Raw genomic sequence first — 24,976 nt, 5'->3', positions numbered from 1 at the left:
CACACTATATTTTAATAATAATAATAAATATTATAAGTAAAGTCAAAAGTGGCGCAACCGCATTGAACAGCCGCCCAACCTCACAGCTTTCCGTGTCATAAGGGGAATGCTTGTTAAACGCAAGTGTTCGCCACGCCAACTACCTACGAGCCACAGCTAACGCGGCGAAATACGATGCCGAGCCGTGGGGGTGAACGTTCGATTCCCGGCCAAAGTCGACGCAGCAGAACCACTAATCATCACCTTCCCGGCAGTAAATAAGCTACACTGTCGACAGGGATGGTTATCCCGAAGGGAATGAATTAGCACGGAACCGCTAGTCTCCCACAGCACGTGAGACCATGGGTCAATAAGGTTAAAAGTACATTCATTTAATAAGTATTTATAATAAGATTTATTGGTCCCATTGTGGGGAACTTTGCATCATTTCAGCAACAGTACTGCAAATGCAAAAGTAGCTTGCAAGAAAAGGTATTTGGCTGCAACTCATCCGCTGTTACAAGGTTGATGCAATAAATACATTAAAATAAATATTGAAGCTTATTCATGATGACAATTATAGAGTAATGATATTGTTGTGCACTTAAACAGTAGGCAGATTTATTTGTACTCTATGACACAATACAACAATAACTGTCCTATGGTAATGTTCTTGACATCATTTTTAAAAACATGGAAATTCAGACAAATTGTTGTGGAGGTGAATTTGTATGGGTTAGCAACTCAGCAATCATGGCTATGAATGTAATTTTAATAATAAAAATTTTCACAGCTTCAGATTTACAGCATCGTGTTCCTCACTTTTGCTATTATAATTTCCAGTTAAACCTATGATTGATTAATCCATTGATTGATTAGCATGTGAGTATTTCAAGCTAATAATGTCTATATTTGTGGGTATATCAATATCAACGCTTTGTTGTTTAACCCCTTCAGTGAACAGCGTTTTCAAAAGGTGGGACCGACATATGAATTTGAAAAAAGCTATTTGAGAGACCGAAATTATAAGTAAATATTCACTTAATTAATTCATTAATTCCCAGTCCTGTTCTGTAAGATGTTTTCGTGTTGGGGGGAGTTTTGCCTTCACTCAAGAGCTCTCTTTTAATTATGTAAAGGTGCACCTTATCCTGCTCTATATGACCAGAGATAATTGCTAGCGTGACTAAAATCCCAATGGAATCAGCTTGACGTGACAGTACTTGAAGAGACGTGCAAACCATAAGAAATATTTTTCTTTTAAATAGCCAGAGCGGTAGAACTGATAACGGAGATGCGTCCGTGCATGCGTCCTACGCCCGTCCCTGCTAACATCTCCGTGCATGCGTCCTTAGTGCCGAAACCTACGCCCGTCGCTGCTAACGTGCACAGATTGAACAAAGCTGACTGCAGCCAACGTGAGAGCCGAACCGGAGAGGCTCTAATGTGCACATTTCATATTCTAATCCATTGCTGAAGTTGGGACGGAGTAGCACCACAACACCTGAACGCCAGTGACACGAGGGTGGAAAGAAAAAAAAAGATTTTTCTTCCCTTCACTTGGCATTTGACAAAAGCCCAATCATGGAGTGCAGTAGACCACAGAGAAAATGCCACTGATTACATCCTAATACACACAAAAAGCCAGTAGCTGGTGCACCAACACACACTGATTACGTCCTGCACGGTGCTCTTCTCTCCACATCCCCCGGTATCGGTTACACGGCAAAGCCACGCTGATGGAGGATCAGTGTTTTTAGCGCAGGGCGGTTAAAGAGTTTGGGAGCTTAACCTGGCTTCCAATACAGGAGGGACCCAAGGAGACACCCCCACCCCCACCCCACCCCTATCCCTCCAATGCAAATAAACAGCTACAACACAAAAATGTCTGGCAGATTGGAAACAATTTCCTGAAGGATCTGTCAATGTGCAGGAGAATAGGAAAGGTGGGGGGGATAAGGGGGGAGGGGATCTAAAGAGTGGGGCGGCTGGGGAGAGTTGAGCGAGATTATGTTGCAGGCAAAGAAAGAAAAAGGTAGAGGAGGAAAAGAAATTGGACTAGTGGGTTTGGATTCTAATCAAATCATCATGTGAGAGGCTGAGATAGCTCGCGCATACTTATTTGATGACACTTTATTTGCAGTATCCATCCGTCAAAAAGAACAAATTGTGGTCACCGGCATTCACACCCTAAATAACACTGAAAATAGCTTCTCTCGGACACACAGGCTTTGACTCGGCATGTGCACAGCAATCCCTAGCTGATGGGCAAGTGTTTGTTGTTTTCTTTCCCGGATGTCTATTTGCACGTGCGTGTGAGGTTAGGACTTTATATAGATTTCAAATTTGCGATCGTGGCTTTGAGGATGTGTTGTCCTATGTTTGCACGCACACGTTTGTCTGCTCCTGTCACCGCGTTTGTGTGCCTGCGGTCATTCCGGAATGGAGCGTGGACGTTTTGCCACTGAGCTGAATTCAGAGAAACAGGCTCGGTCCTGGCCAGCGGGACAGTATTTATACTCCCTATTTATCCGTCAGAGAACCACAGCAGTCTCTATCACCGCCTTGTGATTCATGTTTGTTTGCTTTGCTCAAAGCAGATTCAATTTCATCACTGAGAGGTTTTTTTTTTCTGCTGCTCCCCCTCCTAAAAAAAAAAGTCTTTCTGCAGTAATATTCACACCACCCCTCATTTGCGGGCATACCGAGCACGCAGCGGTTTTCCTCAGAAAGGATAAGACATTAAAGCTAATAGCCACCATAATTATAAATCCATATTTCTCCGATGAGCTCGGGTTCCAGCTCGAGGAGGACGACTTCTTGGCAGGGGCCGTCTGAGGGCGCAACCGAGCGGCTGTTGGAAAACAAAGTCATTCCGGAGCGCGCCTCGGAAAACAGAAACCGCTGTTCTATGGCTGCTCGGGAGGGGGGGAACGCGAGGCCCATCTGACAGAGGCCTATGATTTCAGCTTAGCCATTGGCCCACGAAGAAAGAATATGTGTTGTTGGCAAAGCGCAGCGCAAACAACCTCAGACATCTGAACTGGAAGGGGAAACATCATTTTGCATTTTTTAAAAAATAAAAAAAGAAAGAAGCTGCCATTGTTCCACCGTGCTTATATTTTCTTATCCTGGAACACGCCGCTCATTTCTTACATTGACTCTTTGCAATCACTCGCCAAAACATTCATCTTTCCAGAAGTCTCAAAATGTCTCCTATTTGCCTGGAGCTATTTTGAGTTTTTAGAAGCGCCGAGACGGATTTGACATTGCAGATGGAAATTAATGAAATAAGGAAACTGGCTTTCAACTTTTAAGAACTGCTCACGGAGGAAAGGAACACTCTGTAAGAGGTTGGCAAACATGGTCGAGAAGAAATACCAAACAGAAAATGAATACGAGTACTGCCTGTGTGCTTTTGCGCTTGTAAGGAGATCCGAGATATCAGTTCAAAAGAGTGACAATCTTAGCGAGGCACAAAGACATTTAGAGATCTTAAAGGATGAAACACAATGGAGAAGGAGGACTCAGCGAGGTGGGGGTCGGGCGGCGGGGGGGGGGCGGGTATTTTAATAAGGTAAGCATGGAGCTCGGCTGTGTGACTGTGTTAGGAGATTTCAAAACCCGCTAATTGAGACAAATACATGAATATACCAGCTCGGAGAGAAGGGTTCAGTCGTAACCAATGACGACCATTCACTTGTCTGGCCACGTGAGCCTTTGCAACAAAGTCCTCGTGGACAGCCAACCCCCTCTTTACCTCCACCGGGCCCCCACCATACCCAACTCTAAACAACCTCCTCTGTAATAAACGAAAGGCAATAATGCCGTGCCTGCTAACCCCCTCCGGATGAAATATCCAAAGGAAAAGAAGCAGAGGCAGCCTGGATAGATTTGCAAAGCAAGCAGAAAGTCACATATTACACCGGTGCTCCATAAACACTCAGACGGCGGGTGCGGGGGGTGGGGTTGGGGTGTAAATCTCCTTATCCCGGGCCACCGCAGCTAACCTGAGCTGTTAGCGGGTTTTACTTTGAAAAGGAAATCCGTTAAGTATCACTGATGAGCTGCTTAAAACTCTAATCGGTAACATCAATGACGGTTACCCCAAGTCAATGAGCAACTCGGAGTTTCTTTAGGTGATGTTTGCATCCGAGGATGATTACCGTATTTTCCGCACCATAAGGCGCACCACATTATAAGGCGCACCTTCAATGAATGGCCTATTTCAAAACTTTTTTCATATATAAGGCGCACCGCGTTATAAGGCGCGTAGAATAGACGCTACAGTAGAGGCTGGGGTTAGGTTATGCATCCATTAGACGGAGCTGCACTAAAGGCTCAATATTGATCCATATATAAGGCGGACCATTGGCTTTTGAGAAAATTAAAGGCTTTTAGGTGCGCCTTATAGGGCGGAAAATACGGTAAGCGTTTTGAGCGCCATATCCAAACACAAGTTGCTTATACGGTGACTAGAAAACAGCGTTTATGTTGAAAAGTAAGAATTTATGATCGTACTGATGGTTCTGTAAATGAGTTTAAACGTCTGCAGTCTGACACATGTTCAATAATACAATCTGTTCTTTGTTCTACATTGATAAAAAAAATGTGCATGGCGCTCAGCCATTTAGACAAAAAGAAAAACTGCTGCAGCATCTCCTGCCTCTAATTCAAATCTTCGCGTGATTTTACCGAGGGAGGTTACCAGATGTTAAAAGCCCATTTAATTGCAAGTCGGAAAATGTGTGACTCATTTGCATCTCTATAATCTGACATTCAAAATGCCTTTGTCTTTTCAAGAGCGCAGCTGACAAATGCGGGTCTTTTGAATAGGGAGCTGTGATTTGATTATGGTAATTTCATGTTAACACTAAAAGATGACATCTCGTTTTTTTGTTTTTTGCGGGTGGAAATTACTTTTATTACAGAATCTGGGCAAAAGCCTGATGTGGTTTGTATGAAACAGAAAGTGAGCATCCGTGATGTGCCATATGCTGCGCGTCTTGGTAAATTTAGGGTAGAGGGGACCTGGTGATCTGCTGGCCAGGGATTTCAAACTTGACCTTCAATTTTAACCCAAAAGCAAGTCCACTTGTTAAAAAAAAAAGCTGGTGAAGATTGCGTAGGATGTCTACAATCCACTAAGAAAAAAGAGAAATAATGGCAAGAGTGGTTGTATGGGTTGTTGGTGATGTGCAACATGACTTCTGACCTTAATCCTGTCAGGTGTGAGCACTGCTGATATCATCCCGGAGTGTTAAATTCAGCTGTCAAATATCTTTTTGTATCTTCAGACGCCTTCAGAAACCTCGCATAGGTTACGGGAAGAACAAACGATAAATCGAAATATTTACACAACTGGCTTGTTCTTGGACAGACGTTATATCTGTCCCCAGCTGCTCGTAGTCGAGATAGTTTGCCGGGATTTTGCGCCGAACCCGCCGAGTGACAAGAGCACAAACATCTCTGCTCTTTGCCGCAAGTAATTACGAGGGCGGGAGTCTGCCGAGGGTGAGGGAGCGCGCGGCCCCGCTGCAGCAGTTTTCCGCCGTGGAAGTCTGTGGACCACGACGGAACGCTGAAATGGGGAGTGACAGCTGTCAGGAAGGATCAGGCTTAACCCTGCTCGCAACACGAGGAATGTAAGGAGAGGACTAGAGGAGAGCGTGAGGACTGGCTGCTCTTGTTTACTGCCTCATAGCCAGCCAGCACTCGGGCTACTTTATTATTGCAAGAGAACTCGATGAAAGACCTCGTGCATACGACAATCTCATCCAGTAAATTCTTCTGGGATTGCATGATTGACACAGCATTCAATTGGATATTAAGAAAAATAAGAATACCATTTTCTCAGCAATAGTCTTGAAATTCCAAGATCCATACGTTCGTAATGAGTCGCAAAACTATCAAGGTTTCAGCGTGGGCCTAAGAGAAAAATAAATTACAATAGTGCTGGAATAAATTGCAGTGCCACAAGAAAATTAATTCCTGTCAAGTTTTGTTTTCCCGTGAAAAAGAGTTGCAATTTATGAGAACAGTCATGGTTTTAACAAGTCTTCCTAGACACGCAAACAGAACAGGACATTTTAATGGGACCTGCTCTATAGCAAGTGGGTAATATCGTTAAATATGATGAAAAGAGATTTCGGATCAGATTATAAAAAAGAAAAGAAAACAAAAGTGATTGCATTTGTGTGGAAGTTCAGATATTGCCCACTAATCTTTCGAAAACATTTTTTGAAGGAACAAACTACCGTCTGCCTAGCGCACCTGGTTATAAGCCTCACCCAGTACATTTGTAAATGTATTGTAAATGTTTGGTACATGCATAGGCCGCAGCCGTGTAAAAGTCGCAAGCGGCCAAACTGAAACCGACATTCATATTTACAAAGAAAGACGGTACAGAGAGTTTAACGCTAGTGCTGCCGTGCTAACAGGGCAGTTAAAAAACCTACTGACAAAAATCACTGACATACGGCCCTAGCGCAGAGCTAACAGGGCCGGACCGGTAAAAGTCACTTCCTCAGCACATGTATTCCACCGGTCTCACTCTTACCTTTTCCGCTCGAGCGCCCACTTGCGGCCGTTAGGTAAAAAAAATGCACAAACTAGCTGCATCACCACATAAACCGCAGGGTTGAGAGCGTGTGAAAAAAGTCACGGCTTATAGGTCGGAAATTACAGTAATGCAAATTCCACCACAATAAATTATCTTAAGTTTTTTTTTTTTTTCATAATGAAAGCACACCAGAGGCTCACCAGGCTGACATTACATTTACACAATTACTACATATAATTTGATTATCTTCAACTTCAACTGGACCCCGATTTACCAGCAATGTTCACATCTGTTTAATTATTTAAAAGCAACACGCGCAACGTCATCTTTGATTTCCGTCTTCGGCGCCGCACAGTACGCAGTACGTTGCAATTTCCTCGGCTCAAATCTCTCAACGGGGAGGAATCGAGAACTCCATCGGGTCTGATTGTGTCAGAGGAGCTCAAATTTAGATTCACGCGATGTCGTTGACCTGCCGGTTTTATTCCACAGAGGATTACATTTCACAAACGCAGACGGGCTCTTGCGTGTTTCTCTTGTAGGCTGAAATGCTGACATTTTTAGGCAGATGGTGCGTGACATGGCAGTTATTTTTTTATGGACCATCCATCCAATATCTGAGTTCTATACGGCTTATTCTCGGTCGGGTCGCGGGTGAACTGGAGTCTACCTGTAAAAGTAAATATAAGTTTCGGCAAAGCTTCTCTGGTGTGTACACCCGCATATACTGTATGACCTCCCCTCTTCCCCCCACCGTAATTCTTTTGGTTTGAAAGCTTGTGGTCATAAGTCACTAACCTCTGAGCTCTCCAGCCTCTAAACACAGGCACAGCTATTTTCCACGCAAACATTTCATTCTAAATCCCATGTTTAGACAACACAATGAAATGCAGCCAGTTTGCTTGGTTATCTGGTCAACGTGCGTGTTCGTGTGTGCATGTGTGTGCATGTGTGTGTGTGTGTGTGTGTGGTGTGTGTGTGTGTGTGCGCGCGCATGTCCCTGTTGATGGACAACCACAGGCTGGAGCTGGTCTGGAGTTTACATCAGAGCGGGGTTATCATTACTAACTCCCGCTGTGTCTCTGTGACCCTTTGTCCGCAGGTTCTGACATTTCGCCCCACCACAATCGTCACGTGCGTCTGTCAGAGCTCGCCCGGGACCCACGGAACCCAGTGGAGGGCACCCCCTGCGGTGACACGAGGGCAGCCGAGAGCCACGTAAACAGGCAACCATTTGGTGCGTGCTTTACCTCAAACGGTGCGTTGCTTGTTCAGCCCTCGTCGCGGCACATAAAGTGGAGGAGGTGGTGGAGTGGATCAAGGAAAAGACATACGGAGCCACGGGGGGGGTCAAAGTCCAGGTGGACCTTTGGAATGTGCTCTCTCGTTACGTCTTTTTGTCTCACGGTGTCTGCCATGTGTGATCGTTAATCAGGTTCTTTAGATTTGGATTGACATCCCACCGCGGAGTGTGTGGACCACATTCTCATTAACATACAGTGAGCTCTACTGTACACGAAAAGCTGCACGCGTGCTCACTTCTCACCGTCTGCTTCTTGGGCTTGAAGTGCACACTGTACATATGGCTGACATGGCCATTATACGGTATAAATGAGAGATGAAGTGAGGCACGGTGTACGCGCAGGCTGCAGGGTAATAAATATAGCAACGCGGTCTGGTTGCAAAGGACAACAGCATTAACATACAACAAAGACAAATACAGCATCTGATTATTGCTGACACAAGAGACGTACAGTATACGAGGCTAATAACGATGCACCATCACTTGAATGGAGCCTGCATGTCTGGAGGAAAGTACACCTCGTCGCTGCCATCAATACACTTTTGTACAGCAGAGACAGAGATCGCCAATAAAGTTATTATTGTCAAATCAAGTCTACAAATACAAAGTACTTCTGTCTGAAAACTCTACTACTACCCTGCAGAGTAAGTGTCGATTGTTACAATGTAACTAAAACTATACTACATAATCTATATTTTTATCAACTGTTACCAGATTGAATTATTATTCAGCAATGAGAACTACTCATCCAGCCATCCATTTTCCATACAGCTTATCCTCACTCGTGGTACACCCTGAACTGGTTGGTAGATTGTTGCAGGGTACATTGACAAACGATCATTCGCACTCACATCCACACCCGCAGGCAATTTAGGGTCTTCGTTTAATTAAGCATGCATGTTTTGGGGGCGTGGGAGGAAGCCGCCGTACCCGCAGAAAACCCTCACGGGCAACGGGGAGAGAATGCAAACTCCACCGGAATCTGAACCTCAGAACTGAGGTAAATGTGCTAAACAGTCCATCACTGTGACATTCTAATTATTGACATTCTCTATTAAATAAAACCTGTGAGTCTCTATTTTGTCCTATCATTCGTATAAGATTGAAATTAACGTCGCATTAAAAAAAAATCACTTTCCCACTATGAATGGCCTAAAAATTTTTGTTACATTTGTTATCACCCGTCGCTACAAGTCCTTTACTTGTTCACTTGAGAAACTGCCATCCATCGCCTTAGTCTTCTGGTGTGCCCCAAGGCTCTGTCTTGGGCCCCTTCCTCTTTATCACATACTGTACATCATGTCTCTTGGCAATATTTTCTGTAAATTCAAAGTTTTACTGTTCAATGAATGACACATATTCTACCTCTTCTCAAAACCCAATGCCACTCTTCCTCCTTCTTCCCTGTCTGATTGCTTTTCAGAATTCACACATTGGGTCTCATCAAACTTCTATTCTTTTCTATTCAACAGTGATAAAATCATACATACTCTATAGCCACAACGGGGGAAAGATCCTTCAGCTGCTCGCCCCCCCCCCCATTCCCTTCACAATCTTTGGCACTCACAACCACCTGACCTCTCAAACGCAGACTCATTAACCCTCTCCAACATCAAGACTCGTCTATCCCATACTGCCTCTTCTTTTTAACATTGCCCATAATATGTGCCATTTTAATTGATGTCTTAATGTTCTGTGATTTTATCGTATAGCTTGTTTTCTTTTACTATGCTTGTACAGTGCTCTGAAAGGCTATTTTACATCCTATTGCGCACCGTCACGTTATGTGGCACTGAAACCTGTTTCCAATAGCCGACCGGTCTTCTCATCTGAACCGAGACTGCTGTGGTAGCTTTTGATAGTTTAAAAATCTGGCCAGACATCAGCAGCAATCACGGCATGTCACGTTTGTCTGTTCCGTCCCGCAGTGTTGTCTCACGTCCATCCTGTTTGGTTAATGTGGCCTGAAAGATAATCGTTGCGTCTGCCGGACACATAATGTAAACGTGGCATAAAAGAGCAACACAATGTATGAGCAGAGAAATTAATACTCAAAGTATTTCCTAAAAGCATTTTGCTGTAATAAAAATACAATAAAAGCAATTATTTCGCTAACATGGCCACTGAAGCCATTTGGAAACATCACCATGCCTCCTTAAATTCTGCCTTCAAGGAAGAGTCCACAATTATCAATAAAGGTGCCTCAGAACAAAAGAAAACCATGTGTAATACTTCTATTAGTATGGATGTGATTTTTTTTTACTTCAGGGGGGTTGATTATTTATTGAAATGGTTTTATTTTCTTGCTCTATAATCGGGTTGACGCTCTACATTAGTATTATTTGATGCTTTTTTCCACCTCCCACTGATTTCTGTAATAGATGAGTCAATAAATCCATAGCATCCCGCACTTTCTCCCCAGTGACATACAAAATGTCATCAATCAACAATTCTCTAGCCATCCATCCATTTTCTTTGCCGCTTATCCTCATGAGGGTCACGGGGCGTGCTGGAGCCTATCCTAGATATCAACGGGCAGGAGGGGGGGTACACCCTGAAATGGCTGCCAGCCAATCGCAGGGCACATCGAGAAAAACAGACGCACTCACAATCACACCTAGGGGCAATTTAGAGTTTCCAATTAATGTTGAATATTTTTGGGAAGTGTGAGGAAACTGGAGTGCCCGGAGGAAACCCTCGCAGGCACGAGGAGAATATGCAAACTCCACACAGGCGGGTCCAGGATTGAACCCGGGACGTCAGAACTGTGAGGCCAACGCTTTCCAGCCACAATTCTCTTTTGAATTTTAATTTAATATTACTGATGATAATTCCGGTGGCATGCAGTTCGAATCCTGGGCCCGCCTGTGTGGAGTTTGTACGTTCTCCCCGCACCTGTGTGGATTTTCCCCGGGTTCTCTGGTTTCTTCCCACATCCACATTCAAAAACATGAATTGTAGGTTAATTGAAGTCTCTCAATTATCTATAGGTATGAATATGAGTGTGAATGCTTGTTTGTTTCTATGTGCACTGCGATTGGCTGGAGACCAGTTCAAGGTGTAACCCGCCTTTCACCCGAAGATAACTGGGATAGACTCCAGCATGCCCGCGACCCTCGTGGGGATAAGTGGTACAAAAATGGATGGATGGATGATAATAATTTCTCAAGGAGTAATGCAAAGGAGAGATATCAGAATATAGAATATAACTAACATTTGCTGCATTTAAGATGTGTGCATGTGTGTGTGTGTGTGTGTGTGTGTTTTGGAAGGGGAGTTCTGATAATGGTCAGAAAGGCATCTCTCCAACAACTAGTAGGCTTTTTTACGACAAGTCGTTAAAGATTTCATTAAACTTAAATGCTGATAAATCAAGAGTTTCATGACGTTTTCAGTAAAACATTGTGTACGATTTCATTGTTTTTATTACGAGCGGGTTATAATATAAGTAGTAATAAAATGCTGGCGCTGGCTGTGGTGGAATGCGTGTTTTGTTGATTTGCTGTAAAAACACTGCACTATTTCCTCCCGCAAAGCCCTAAATGCTAACAAGTACCTCGGAATATTTAAGCGTATCTGCGAGCATTATCAAAGGCATTGTTTAAAACTCCTCTTCCGATGATATAAATATGTCGGGAAAACTAACTGAAGGTCCGCTTCCATTTTGACCTTTAAACATCGGCCAAGTGCATCACTTTCGGCTGTTGCCACGGTGACGCTGCAGTCGCCATTAGAGGGCAGTTTAACTAAGGAGCCCTCGGCCACACATGTCGGCGTTCAACAGAGGGTGAAGTGGAGTGAATCACTTGTTCGGTCGAGCTTCTCCGGTTAAATAAATGTTAAAGCATCAAGCGCACCAACAATACAACATGTTTCAACAGAAACTTACAGGTGATGTAGTAGTTGACGTTCTTCTTGAATTCCAGGCCCATGTAGTTGGGGCTGAACTCCTGGAATTTGATGGTAAACTTGATGTCCTTCTCCGGCTTGTTGCAGTTGACAAGGACGTTGGGATCAAGGACCGTGCTGCAGCTCTCCGCTTGCTCCCTTTTCACCAAGTACAGCTTGTAGAACTCATAATCTCGGCCTTGGTCCGCTCTGGGACAGATGATATCCAGCTTGTCACCTATGTCTGGGTATATAATCAGGCCTTTGCCGGCAAGAAATCTGTGAGGCAAGAAAAAAAAAAAAGAAAGAGGGAGACTGTAAGTAACACATCATAAAGGGAATCTGGAAAAGCAGCCAAATCATTTCCAAACAGTTTATACAGTCCTAATACTTTGGGCTTTAATGTTTTTTATGTTCGCTGGCTTTGGCTTTTAGGCAGAGCTGTTAATTTGGGCCTACAAACACATGACACATTACAGCTTGACAGTACTCGGGGACACAAATCCTCAGAAGTTCCTCCTTGTGCACAACCCTGAAATAAAGCATACCGATTGTCTTAAGGAAGGAAGCAACGTGGCCACACACGAAATGGCGCCCATAAAAAAAAAGGATTAGAGGACTAGTATGGGAGAGAAGGTAGAGTCGAAGAGGCAAGCGTGAATGACCAGGAAGTAGCAACGATTAGTAAGGGGGAAGTTAGAAAGGCACTGAACAGAATGACAAATGGAAACACAGTTGGTCCTGATGACATACCAGTGGAGGTATGGAAGTAATTTGGTGAGGTGGCTGTGGAGTTTTTGACCAACTTATTCAATAGAATACTAGCAGGAGCGAAGATGCCAGAAGAATGGAGGAAAAGTTTGTCAGCTAGTCCCCATTTTTAAGAACAAAGGCAATGTTCGGAGCTGTGGAAACGATAGAGGAATAAAGATGATGAGCCACACAATGACGTGATGGGAAAGAGTGGTGGAGGCTAGACTCAGGACAGATGTAAGTATCTGTGAGCAACTGGTTTTATGCCTAGAAAGAGTACCACTGATGCATTATTTGCCTTGAGGATGCTCGTGGAAAAGTACAGAGAAGGTTAGAAGTAGCAACATTCTGTCTTTGGAGACCTACAGAAAGCCTATGACAGAGTACCAAGAGAGGAACTGTGGTACTGCATGCGTAGGTCTGGTGTGGCAGAGAAGCATGTTAAAATAGTACAGGACATGTATGATGGCAGCAGAACAATGGTGAGGTGTGCCTTAGGTGTGACAGAGGAATTTAAGGTGGAGGTGGGACTGCATCAGGGATCCGCGCTGAGCCCCTTCCTGTTTGCTGTAGTAATGGATAGCTATCCTAGATATGGCTGACAGATGAGGTTAGACTGGAATCCCCTTGGACAATGATGTTCGCAGATGATACTGTGATCTGCAGTGAAAGCAGGGAGCAGGTGGAGGAACAATTAGAAAGATGGAGGCACGCAATGGAAAGGAGAGAAATGAAGTTTAACCGAAGTAAAACAGAGTTTATGTGCATGAATGAGATGGGCGGTGTGGTAAGAGTGAAGCTCCAGGGAGAAGAGATAGCAAGGGTGGATGACTTCAAATACTTGGGGTCAACAATACAGAGAAATGGAGAGTGTGGTAAGGAAGTGAAGAAACAGGTCCAAGCGGGGTAGAAGAGTTGGCAGAAGGTGTCTGGTGTTCTACGTGACAGAAGAGTCTCCGCCAGGATGAAAGGCGAAGTTAATAAAACATGGCCATGATGTACGGACTAGAGACGGTGGCACTGAAGAAACAACAGGAAGCAGAACTTTAGGTAGCAGAAATGAAGATGCTGAGGTTCTCGCTTGGAGTAAGCAGGTTGGATAGGATTATGAATGAGCTCATTAGAGGGGCAGCCAAAGTTGGATGTTTTGGGGACAAGGTTAGAGAGAGCAGACTTAGATGGTTTGGACATGTCCAGTTCCGAGAGTGAGTATATAGGTAGAAGGATGCTGAGGATGGAGCTGCCAGACAAAAGAGTGAGAGGAAGACCAAAGAAAAGGTTGATAGATGTTGTGAGGGAGGACATGAGGACAGTGGGTGTTTAAGAAGAAGATGCACGAGATAGGCTTAGATGGAAAAAGATGACACGCCGTGACGACCCCTAACGGGGCAAGCCGAAAGGAAAAGAAGAAGAGGACGAGTGGCACAGAATATACTGTAAACACCTTTCCATACAGTGAACACGATATGGACGTGACAACAAAAGTCCGAGTACGAGGTAGCAAGGTGTGCGGGGTCAGGCCTCCCGGTTCATCTTCCCACTGGCTGATCATCTGCTCGGGGATTAAGTTAATCCATTTGGCCTTACTGTACCACTCCACCTCGCTCGCTTCTGCCAACTCAATCAGATCAGCTTCCATTCTCTTTTGCTCACAAAAGGTTGCGAGCAGGAGACGGGTATGTGTGTAAGTGGGTGTGACGAGCGGGGGCGGGGGTGCACCCAGGAATTTCAGTGTGTTTGGGCAGTGATGTGTGTGTTTATGCAGGTCAGCGTGTGTGTGTGTGTGTGATAATTTTTCAGCTGAGGTTGCGGTCTGATGCGGAGGGTGGGGGGACAGACTGGGCCGAATCATTGTTCTGAACTTGTTTGAGGCTTAAAATGTCAACATGGTTCAACTCTGCTGTCCCAGTTAGCCAAGCATTAACCCAGACAGCCGGACTGACCACGGGTGTGCGCGCGCGTGTGTGCGTGTGCGTGCTGTGGTCGCAGACAGCGAGCACAGCAGCGGGCCTATCTGCAAGATCTGCCCATGCCAGCGGATTTCAACAGGATTTAGTTGTGTGCGATGCATTTGTTATTATTTCTGATCCATCGCATTTTAACAAGACATCAGGGGCCGGGCCCCTCACTGTCTATTTCGGCGAGCATAATCTCACTTTATCTACATCCCGTATTTCATCATGTCCCACTAAACAACTGACACTTCAGATGGGTCGGGGAAAGTCGTTTTAATATGGGAAAGACAGCGATGCCTGTGAGTCCTATTTTATGGGGTTGTACCTCTTCTTGGGTTTAACACTGGCAGAGGAAAAAAATAAACCAACAATCATTTGAAAAGTCAAATCTTCACAGAATAAAATGAACATGATCGGATTAAAGTCTTTCACCATTCACAAGCGTCCCTCAACCAAATAAATGCCTTCAATCACATAAAAGGATGAATGCAAAATGGAATCGGCAAAATGGTTCAGGGGCGTCCGTCCTTCCTTTTTTTGTTCTTTTCGTTTCGTTTCTTTTTTTTTTTTTTTTTTTTTTTGCTGATATAAGGGCACAAACTTGGAAGGCTGAGGCACTATTGTCCGGTGCTCATAAGGGTGAGGGGAGGGGTTGCGCTAATTCAAGGGCCTATAAGAGCAAGAATACAGGGAATCCTTTGTGCGACCTCTTTTAAGAATTTTCTGCATTTCTGCAGCAACACCCGGCCTTTAACCACATGCGTGTGTCTGTGTGTTTGCGCTCACACCGTACCTAGGTTCACGTGGCTGAGTCTAGAAAGAGATGGACACAATCAGCCTCTAAGTGGATCTTCAAGATGCCTCAGTGAGGCATAAACATGTTTCCATGGCAATGTTGGGCTTTGTTGCCGACCATCCCATCTACTCCTTCCCTTCCCTCCATCCCTCCTGTTCTTTCTCTCCTTTATTTCTTTCCTCAATCCCATCTACTCTTGCTTTTTATCCTTTCACCTATTCACCTTCACAACATTTGGCTCATTATCCCCCCCCCCCTCCACTTGCCCTTTATGTACAAGACACACACAAAAAAAGCAAACAAGTGTGAACCCAGAGGGAAGAAAAGAAAGACTGTGACAATTACACCTTGAATTATTTCACGCAAGAAATAGTTCCTTTTTAATCATTTGTGCAAAATCTTCATTCCGGAAGTGTTCTCGTTCCAAACGCCAACAACCGCCGGCGCTAAAATACACCCCAAATTCTCACTTTTTCCATACCATTTGTTCCCATGCCAAAGATAGCCGCAACCATTTAGATGAATAATTAAGATTTCCAAAATCTGGATGTCTTAATATCCCTGAAGGATTTAATCGCAAGCCGGCCCATGTCATTGATTCAATTTTCCGAGCATGTCTTGTAGTTGGCGGTTAGATTGCTATCCTGCTTCTGTTTCCCAGCCTTTGTCAACTGTCTGCTGTAATGAGGCTCCGGCTGCCGTGGAGGTCTGGAAGCACCACTGCAGATGGGAAGAAGCAACATAAAAGAAATGGGGCAGCAATTAGTGTTTAGCCCAGTTTAAAAGCCCTCCACTTGGCAAGCTGCATGCCATCTCGTGTCTAGGATGTGAAACTAAACTGGTGGGGCTGCGACTTTGTCTCCCGTTTGTCTCTCGGCTGGCTTAATCAGCGCCACTCCATTGCTGCAAACAACCGCCCAATGGAGAGGAGGGAATGTGAGACTGAAGATTATTGTACTTTTGAGGAGGTCAAAAGGGAGAGCGCTTCCAAAAGGGAGGTTGAATTGCATCTTTCATTCAGGATGTCGACGGACTTTATAAGAGAGGTTGATGAAAGGAGCTTTGGTGCGGAGAGGAACAACGAGCAGATACAAACTAAAGTTTATGGAAGGGGGAATCCCTCAATGTGAGACGAGCCTAATCCCCTCTTGTCAAATTAGGTGGATCTTCCTGGACCAAACAAAACAGAAAGAATTATTTTCATAAAAACCCAGCGAGGTTGGTTTTGTTTCATCTGGATGGCTCGAATGTGAGCTCATTCCTGTAAAGAGCTTATACAAACAGCACAGCACAGAGAACAGAAAACAACCAAGCAAAGGCAAAGAGCTGACCCCTGCCTCGAAACCTACCCCCCCCCCTTCCCACAAAAAACACATATTTTTTTTTTTTACATTCCACTGGAGAATGTGAGCGCATGAGCTCACATATGCTTCACCCTCCCACTTTCCCATACACACGCACGGATGGGAGAGCGCACAAAAGCACTGTGGGGTGCATCCTGGACCTTCCCAGCCACCCCTATTCATTCCCTCTGCCCTCGCCGACTTTCGTATAAAACACCGCCTACGCGCAAGAGACCCACTCAGAACCCCTCACAGAGCCTCGGACCAGCCCCCGCCCCCGTCCAGTCAACTCGGGCCTGTGCCCCCGAGTGCCACGCTGGCAGACGGCCTTCGTTGCTTGAATTAGATGGACAGGAACTACTGGGAGAGGAAGAGCCAGAGACGCTCCATATCAACAAAATGCCATCTAATTGATTTCTTCCTCCTGAGCAGCAGCGTGAATATGTCACGGATATCAATACAAATCAATTATCCACAACATCCCATCCAGGGGGTGAACGAGCAAACAGCTCAGATGCAGCGACAGTATAGAAAAAAAAGGCATCGCGCTTTCTCCGACGTGGCTTCAGGACCTTTGAAACGAACCGTGACCTTTGAAACGAACACGAGAGCGTGAAAACAAACACGCACACACATACGTGCACAAACGCAATCAACGCCACACCAGGTACTCCATCCCCCTCCCTATCAGTGTGGTAATTATCGCACCAGGAAAAGTCTTCCCTGCGCAATTAACATTTTTCCTTTCACGTTGTACACACAATCAGGGTGGCTGCTGACTGATGGCCTGCACATGATCAGTGAAGACCCCTCACAAAGGACAACCCTATCATTTCAGTCAATATTCAAACGACTTAGAGTATGGATTGGTTTTACGGCAGATCATGAAGTTAAGTATTTACAATTTTAATAGATATTTACACGAAACCTCGATGTGCATTCCAGTGGAGATCTTGAGTGTTATAAAACAACGAATACAGGAGCCGCTCTTTTTATCTGGTTTGCGAGATAATTTGGGTAGGTAATGCCCAGGATGCCCTTTCTCAAGCGCTTTTACTTGGTGTACTACGCCTGTCAATTGATTAATTAATTAATTAATTAATTAAATTAATATTTGAATCAAGACTTGCTCTGATTTGATCACTCTTATTCCAAATGTGTATTTTTTTTATTTTTTATTTTTTTGCTATGTATCATTATTAGAGATATCACGGCATCTTCTGTCTGGCAGCCAACCAATCAGAGCAAGGTCGTCTCTGGATCCCTCAGTATTTTATTATCATTGTGAAGCACAATTCGGAATGTTGGCCCACTAATCGGGAACGTGATTTGAGCGCGGATGTGAGTGGAAACTAAGAGAGCGAGTTATTGACGTTACGGTCGTCATCTGCTCTCGTTCACTTGAAAACGCCCGGGGCGGTCATCGCTGGCAACAACTGAATGCAGGCTTCACCATTTCATCCACTGTTACATCAAAACAAATGATTAACTGTTGTAAAACACAACATAGACACTACTTATATGGATGAGACTCTTTTGCTTCAAACCCGGAAATGCCGTGTTGCCCTTGGGCTTAGTTGAGTGTGTGAGGTCCAACCATGAATTGGTCAGCCACTTGAATATTAATTGAAAAAACTGTGTCAGGCGGCACAGTGAATCAGCTGGAAAGCTTACAGTTCTGAGGTCCCGGGTTCGATCCCGGCCCCGCCTGTGTGGAGTTTGCAAGTTCTCCCCGTGCATGCGTGGGTTTTCTCCGGGCAATCCGGTTTCCTCCCACATCCCAAAAACATACAACATTAATTGGACACTCTAAATTGCCCCTAAGTGTGATTGTGCGTGCGGCTGTTTGTCTCGATGTGACCTGCGATTGCCTGGCAACCAGCTCAAGGTGTACCCTCCCTCCTGCCCTTTGATGGCTGGGATAGGCTCCAGCACCCCCTGCAACCCTTGTGAGGATAAGCGGTGAAGAAGATGGATGGATGGATGGATGGATGGATGGATGGATGGATGGATGGATGGATGGATGGATGGAAAACTGTGTCACAATGACGGGAATTTCAACTCTACCTGTTTTGAAAGCTTTATGCCATTTCTTGGGATCTGCATTCAATCAACAAACCAAATCAAACTTAAAATATGTCACAGACTAATTTGGACATGTGGTTTGTATCCAATAAGAAGGGAAAAGATGATTTATTGACATGGGACCACTCGGTGGACAGGGTTCACTCTGCTCTCATTCATGATCATTCTCGTAATTATCTGCCGGTTTGGGGCTGTTTCAGCCCCAAAATGTTATGAGATCCAGCTAAATAAAGATATAGTAATGCTCACACAAAAGAAACATTGAAGCGGTAGTGTGTGTACTGTGTCTTCATGTGTGCTCTAGAGCCATAGACAGTTGTTGACTTGGTTGTGATCAATTCATATTATTGGAAAAAAAAAAGACACGCACATGCAAAAAGTGTCAGGAAGCTGGAGCGGATGCTCCAGAGTCCTGAGAGCTGCCAGTCTCAAAGGTGTCTCCCTCTAGTGTTTACAGACTTAACAAAGCATGCCGGTCATCAAGCTTGTAACCAGAAATTCAACCTAAGAGCTTGTATACATAACTGGATTGTGTCACACTGGCGCAGGGGCAGATGTTCCCATGCACTACAAACACACACACACATACACATATATAAACACCCAGCCTGCAGCATACACAGACAGATTTCCTCACGTTAAACACAGTAAGCAAGTCACCTCCTCGGGAGCGCACAAGCAGGCCACAAAGACAAGCATCCTCAAATTAAAGAAAACAAAACCCCATATGGCTCCGGAATTGTTTAGCGTAGCAGGAACGCCCGGATCCCTATTGTAGACTCAACTTAGCGACGGAATTGGATCTTCTATGAGCTCTCCGAAACTGCATTATGGATAAGGTGTGACCGCAGAGACGGAAAAGCAGAAATGAATTGGAGGAGCTCAATCGCTTTCCACCCTGCAGAGAGATGCTTTTGTACGTGTGAAGGCAGACACCCGCTCGCTTTCTCTCACATAGACACACACGCACACACTCTTGAGTTAGTCAACAGGCTGCCACGCAGAGCAAATCACATTCTGTGTGACTCATAACAGTTGCACACAGACAAGCAACACACACACACAGCTCCCATGTTCACCAAACAAGTCGAGTTCATGCTCGCTCTCGATCACTGTCACACGGAGGGGCTAGCATGGCGTCGTAATGAGCTAACAAGATGACACCCAGATGGCCTTGGCACAAGGAGGAAACACGCGGACCGGGTTGTTCACCGACAGGCTGAAGAGGACCGCTGAGCGGGACGAGTGTCAGGAGTCATTACAGAGTCCAAGGATCATAATCTGTTTCTTCTCATGGCCTCTGCGGTTTTCCTCCCCAGCCGAGCCCATCCCTCTCTAAGAGCAGACCGGTTAAACACGGGCTGCGTGCGGTCGTGATTGAACGTCATCGTCAGTATCGGTGACAGCGGGGAGGAGGCCCAGACGCCCGCTCGCTGCGTCTCCACTTAGCATCCATCATCCCCGTGAGCCGAGGAGACCTTTGAACCCTCAAGACTTCCGTAAATGAAGAAACAATAGCGCAGTCACGCAAATGCAACATGTCGCTGATTTTCAACCCGTCTTTATTAGATTTAAAAAAAAAAAAAAAAAACGAGTCTAGAGTTAACAAACACCAAACGTCCTCAGTTTATTGGGGGGAAAAAAAGATTTAGATACATTTGTTGGCATTGGTTTGAATTACGTAAACACTTTTTCAAACATGCTGGTACCAATTTCTGAACGTAAATTGGACGAGCCGTCAAAACTTATCCTCTTTCTTTGCATTTAGATTGAGCAAAATACAACGTGGCGGCCTGGTAGTTGGGCGGTGAGTACAGTCACCTCACAATTCTGAGGTTTGGGGTTCAGCTCTGGCCTTGCTGTGGGGTGTTTGTATGTTCACTTGTGTGAGTGTTTTCAGAGTACCCGCATTCCCAGAACATCCCACATCTTCTAAATCAGGGGTGTTAAACTCAAGGGGTCACATCGTAGTTACGGTTTCCCTCAGAGGACATAAAAATCTTTCATCGCCTCAACATATTTAGACACAAAATTTATGAACTAGTTTTGGAATCAGAAATCAAGTGTAATGGGTTTTTCAACCATCCTGGATGTTGCTGATGCTGGATGTTATCATATGTGAAAACATAAAAAGGCTTGTAATATGTCAACGTTATCATTTATGATACATGACAATTGGAACTTTTTGTACAGATTTTCACAAGAATCATGGAAGTTGACACAGATGGTTTGCCTTCATGGGCACATAAAATTAGGTGGTGGGGCAGATCTCTGCCCTGGGCCCCTGAGTTTGACACCTGTGCTCTGAATTGTTCGTAGTTGTGAGCATGAATATGTTTTGGGCGGATGTGGCCCGCAATTGGCGGCTGGCCAGTCCAAGGATGTACCCTTCCTGTCGCCCAAAGTCAGATGGGATAGTTTCCAGCTGAACCGTGATTGTAATGAGGATAACCTACATGAAAAAGTGACGGATGGGCATAAGGAGGGGGGGCTTATGAAAGAATCCCGTTTATATTGGGCATTTGTAAGTAGTCCATAGTCCATCAGTTCTTCTTCCTTTCTTCTTCTTTTCCCATCGGCTTGTCCTGTTAGGGGTCGCCACAGCGACCTTTTCTTTGGTCTTCCTCTCGTTCTTTTTCCTGGCAGCTCCATCTTCAGCACATTCTACCAACATATTCACTCTCTCGCCTGTCCAACCATCGAAGTCTGCTCTCTCGAATCTTGTCTCCAAAACATCCAACTTTGGCTGTCCCTCCAATGAGCTCATTTCTAATCCTATCCAACCTGCTCACTCCGACCGAGAACCTCAACATCTTCATTTCTGCTGCCTCCAGTTCTGCTTCTTCTTGTTTCTTCAGGGCCACCGTCTCTAATCCGTACATCGTGGTCGGCTCACGACTGTTTTATAGACTTTGCTCTGCATCCTAGCGGAGACTCTTCTGTCACATAGAACACCAGACACCTTCGGCCAACTGTTCCACCCGGCTTGGACCCGTTTCTTCGCTTCCTTACCACACTCTCCATTGCGCTGTATTGTTGACCCCAAGTATTTGAAGTCGTCCACCCTCGCTATCTCTTAGATAGTCCACAGTCCATCACCAACCTACACTAATGCAGTCATAAAATAATAATCAGAGTCAATATCTCTATGAAATATAGGAAGTCGTAGTAATAGTAATAAACGTGATTGCTTGTACAGCGTGACAACATATTCTCGTGCGTTATATCAGCACCGTCATAAACTGAGGGCGCCCTTTGTTTCATTGGCCCTTTAGACAACATTGTTGAAACAACCAGTCACTCTTTACTTTCATCAAAGTTTTAGTTCAACAGAAGTGGTAAATGGATGCTTTTTGAAGCGCACAAGAAAAAGACTTTTGAATTGAAGAATTTTGGATACATAATTGCAATTAAAAACGTAACTATTTATCCATCTAAAGTGAAGCCCAGCTATATGGCAGTTTGTTTTCCGCATGTTTCGGATAGTTGTGAGCAATCTTTTTAATGGGTTTGTACACAATTACATGTATGATTTAGAAATATATGCCTTCTCTGAAGTATAACATTGTTTCAGGCAACACTGACCTCTACCAAATCATCATCATAACAATAATAATGCGTTACACTTATATAGCGCTTTCTAGACACTCAAAGAAACTTCATAATTGCACACAGTCCACAGTCACACCTGGTCGCGGCAGCCACAGCTGCACTTGGGCAGTCTGACAGAAGTGTGGCTGCCATTCCGCGGCCACATCCCCTCCGACCTCCACCGAAAATCGAGCCGCATTCATTCGTGGGCAGCGCGGTCTAAGTACGTAGCCCACGGACACAATGACAGTGTGCGTTCAGGCGGAGATTCAAACCGACGACCTTCCGGTAGTAGGGTGTACAATTTACTTTCTTTGCCACATGGGACACAAAGTATTTCAGAGGGCCTGGGCTGCATGAGTATGGCCAAAATCCATCTATCCATCCATTTTCTTTGCTGCTTATCCTCATGAGGGTCGCGGGGAGTGCCGGAGCCTTTCCCAGCTCTCAACCGGCAGGAGGCGGGGTACACTCTGAACTGGTTGGCAGCCAATCGCAGGGCACATCGAGACAGGCAACAGCCACACTCACAATCACACCTAGGGGCAATTTAGAGTGTCCAATTAATGTTGCAAGTTTTTGGAGTGTGGGAGGAAACCGAGTGCCTGGAGGAAACCCACGCAGGCGCAGGGGAGAACATGCAAACGCCACACAGGCGGGTCTGGCATTGAACCCAAGACCTCAGAACTGTGAGGCCAATGCTTTATCAGCTTTACCATGCTGGCCTATGGCCAAAATAATACGCTTATTTTTTTTAAAAAATCAATTACTTATGAAGCCCTCGGTAAAATGTTTGATATCATCTCTCTGCGGTGCGGATTTTTACCTTTTGCATGTGGGTCAGTCACGTTTCCGTGACAATAAAAAGGGGCTCACTGTACATTTTTGCCCTTCCTCTCCTAAAGTTTCACCTCATTCTGGCCTTCCTCTGCGACTCTCGCACACGCGCTCGGTCATCACACATTTTCTCTCGCGCGCACACGTACAGCCAGCTGCCTTCCATCCCTGGGGAGCAGCCACAGATGGGCTCTGCTTGCTCCGTAAAGATCTCTCCACAGGCCCAGTCTACAGCGGGTGCCAAAACCCGCCTGGCTCAAACCCACTGAATGTGTGACTGCGCCTGCAGATATATGTGTGCCCGGACATGTCTGAGCAGCTCTGCGCTAGCCTCGTGTGGGATGTGTCTGAGAGAGGGAGATCGAGAGAGAGAGAGGTTTTGGAGAAGGTTGGCTTTGCTTGACAGTCACACAGCGATAGACCCCCAAGGACCAAGAGCTGCAGAGACCGAGTCAAGAGCTGGACGTGCAGGCGAGGTTGTAATCAGCACTGAGCAGAGCACGAGGGAAGCGAGCAAGAAGACCTCCCGGATGAACAATCGCACCTAACGCTCCGAATAGATTGAATTTCACTTGCACTTGAGGGTAGAAACTTGGGGGGGGGGGAATACAATCATAACCATTATCAAAGCCAAGCAGACAGCAGAGGCTGTTAACCAGCAGCCATTTTCTCCATTATAAGCAAACTTCCTCTTAGCAACCAGGCATTAAATGATGCAAGCGAATCAGCACATCGCTGTACTATTAAAAGCACCCACGCTCATGTACACACACACACACACACACCTTTGTGCTCGCTCTTTTAATTGTTTTAGGCTTCAATAGAGCCAGTCACGGTTAAATTCAATTTTTGACAATTGCCCTGCTCTCGCAGCATGGCTCATTTAAACACAAGATCACAGTTTTACAGTGAATAATGAGCAGAACGATAGAAAGCCACAGTTTCAAGTTGACGCGCTCTAATTTGCTTGGAATGTGTCATTCCTCCAACCTCCAACAGCTTACTGGACACCATAATGATGCTCAAATACTGTACATTATACATACATTAGTTCATTTACCCTAGTGCATATTAGTGCTACAAATGGATCAGTGGGGATTTGGATTGAATTGGAAATCAAAGTGAAAAAAAAAAAGAATTCCAAATCGTAATTTTTTATTTCAGTGAAAATGAATCAAAGTACGTATTCTATTTTACAAAAGCTGCACTGCTTTTGTTTACTTCTGCAGATGCACACATTGTAGTTCCACCAAACCCTCCATAAAGTTTGTTGGGAAAAAAAAAAAAAAGGAGGAGGAGGCTTGCATTTCGCCTGGCTCTCCAATGAGCTGCAAGGATGCCATGAAAGCACCACAACGTTAACTTTTCAGCGAGGCTACAGCTGGAAGGTCGTCAGAAGGTTTTAGTCGCAGCGGGCTAGCTAGAAAAGTGTCATCTTGGTCCAGTCGGTGAAGATTTATGAATCCGATGAGTGCAAAACAGACCGGGCAGGATTCCACCAGTGGCTGAGGCATGGCGAGGTTCCATTTGAAACTAAAAAGAAAAACTTTTCTTTACAGCGACACGACAGCTAAAATGCTTCAATCAAAATGTGCCATTGCCCTGTTCTACTGGTTCAATAGCTGGTTTTCAATCAATCAGTTGGATTTTTTTTTCATTTGATGGACTATAATTTTGGAATAGTGCAAGGAGTAACGCTAGTGTGATCCGATAGTTATTTGTCACTTAAAATACAAATACTGATTGGGATATTGGGGGTGAGACAATGTACTACAGTGTATACATACACGCATACATACATTACATGTAATAACCCCTCCTATGAAGTCACTACATGATAACGACAGCACTGTAGTGAGAGGCTGACGTTCGTTATGTTAAAGG

The 24,976-nt window shown here is 44.9% G+C and overlaps 1 protein-coding gene across 1 annotated transcript in view; it reads right to left on the bottom strand.

The window, feature by feature from the left end:
• The window catches only part of efnb1 (ephrin-B1), a 77,756-nt gene that overhangs the window by 35,166 nt on the left and 17,614 nt on the right, over positions 1-24,976 (bottom strand). Inside the window, exon 2 of the mRNA XM_061835037.1 lies at positions 11,734-12,011. Coding sequence (XP_061691021.1) covers positions 11,734-12,011 — 278 coding nt within the window. The remainder of the gene's footprint in view (positions 1-11,733; positions 12,012-24,976) is intronic.

Source organism: Syngnathoides biaculeatus, chromosome 11, assembly GCF_019802595.1.
Source record: "Syngnathoides biaculeatus isolate LvHL_M chromosome 11, ASM1980259v1, whole genome shotgun sequence".
Lineage (NCBI taxonomy): Eukaryota > Metazoa > Chordata > Actinopteri > Syngnathiformes > Syngnathidae > Syngnathoides > Syngnathoides biaculeatus.
Note: the sequence above shows the minus strand (reverse complement) of the source record. Positions and strands in the feature narration are given on the sequence as shown.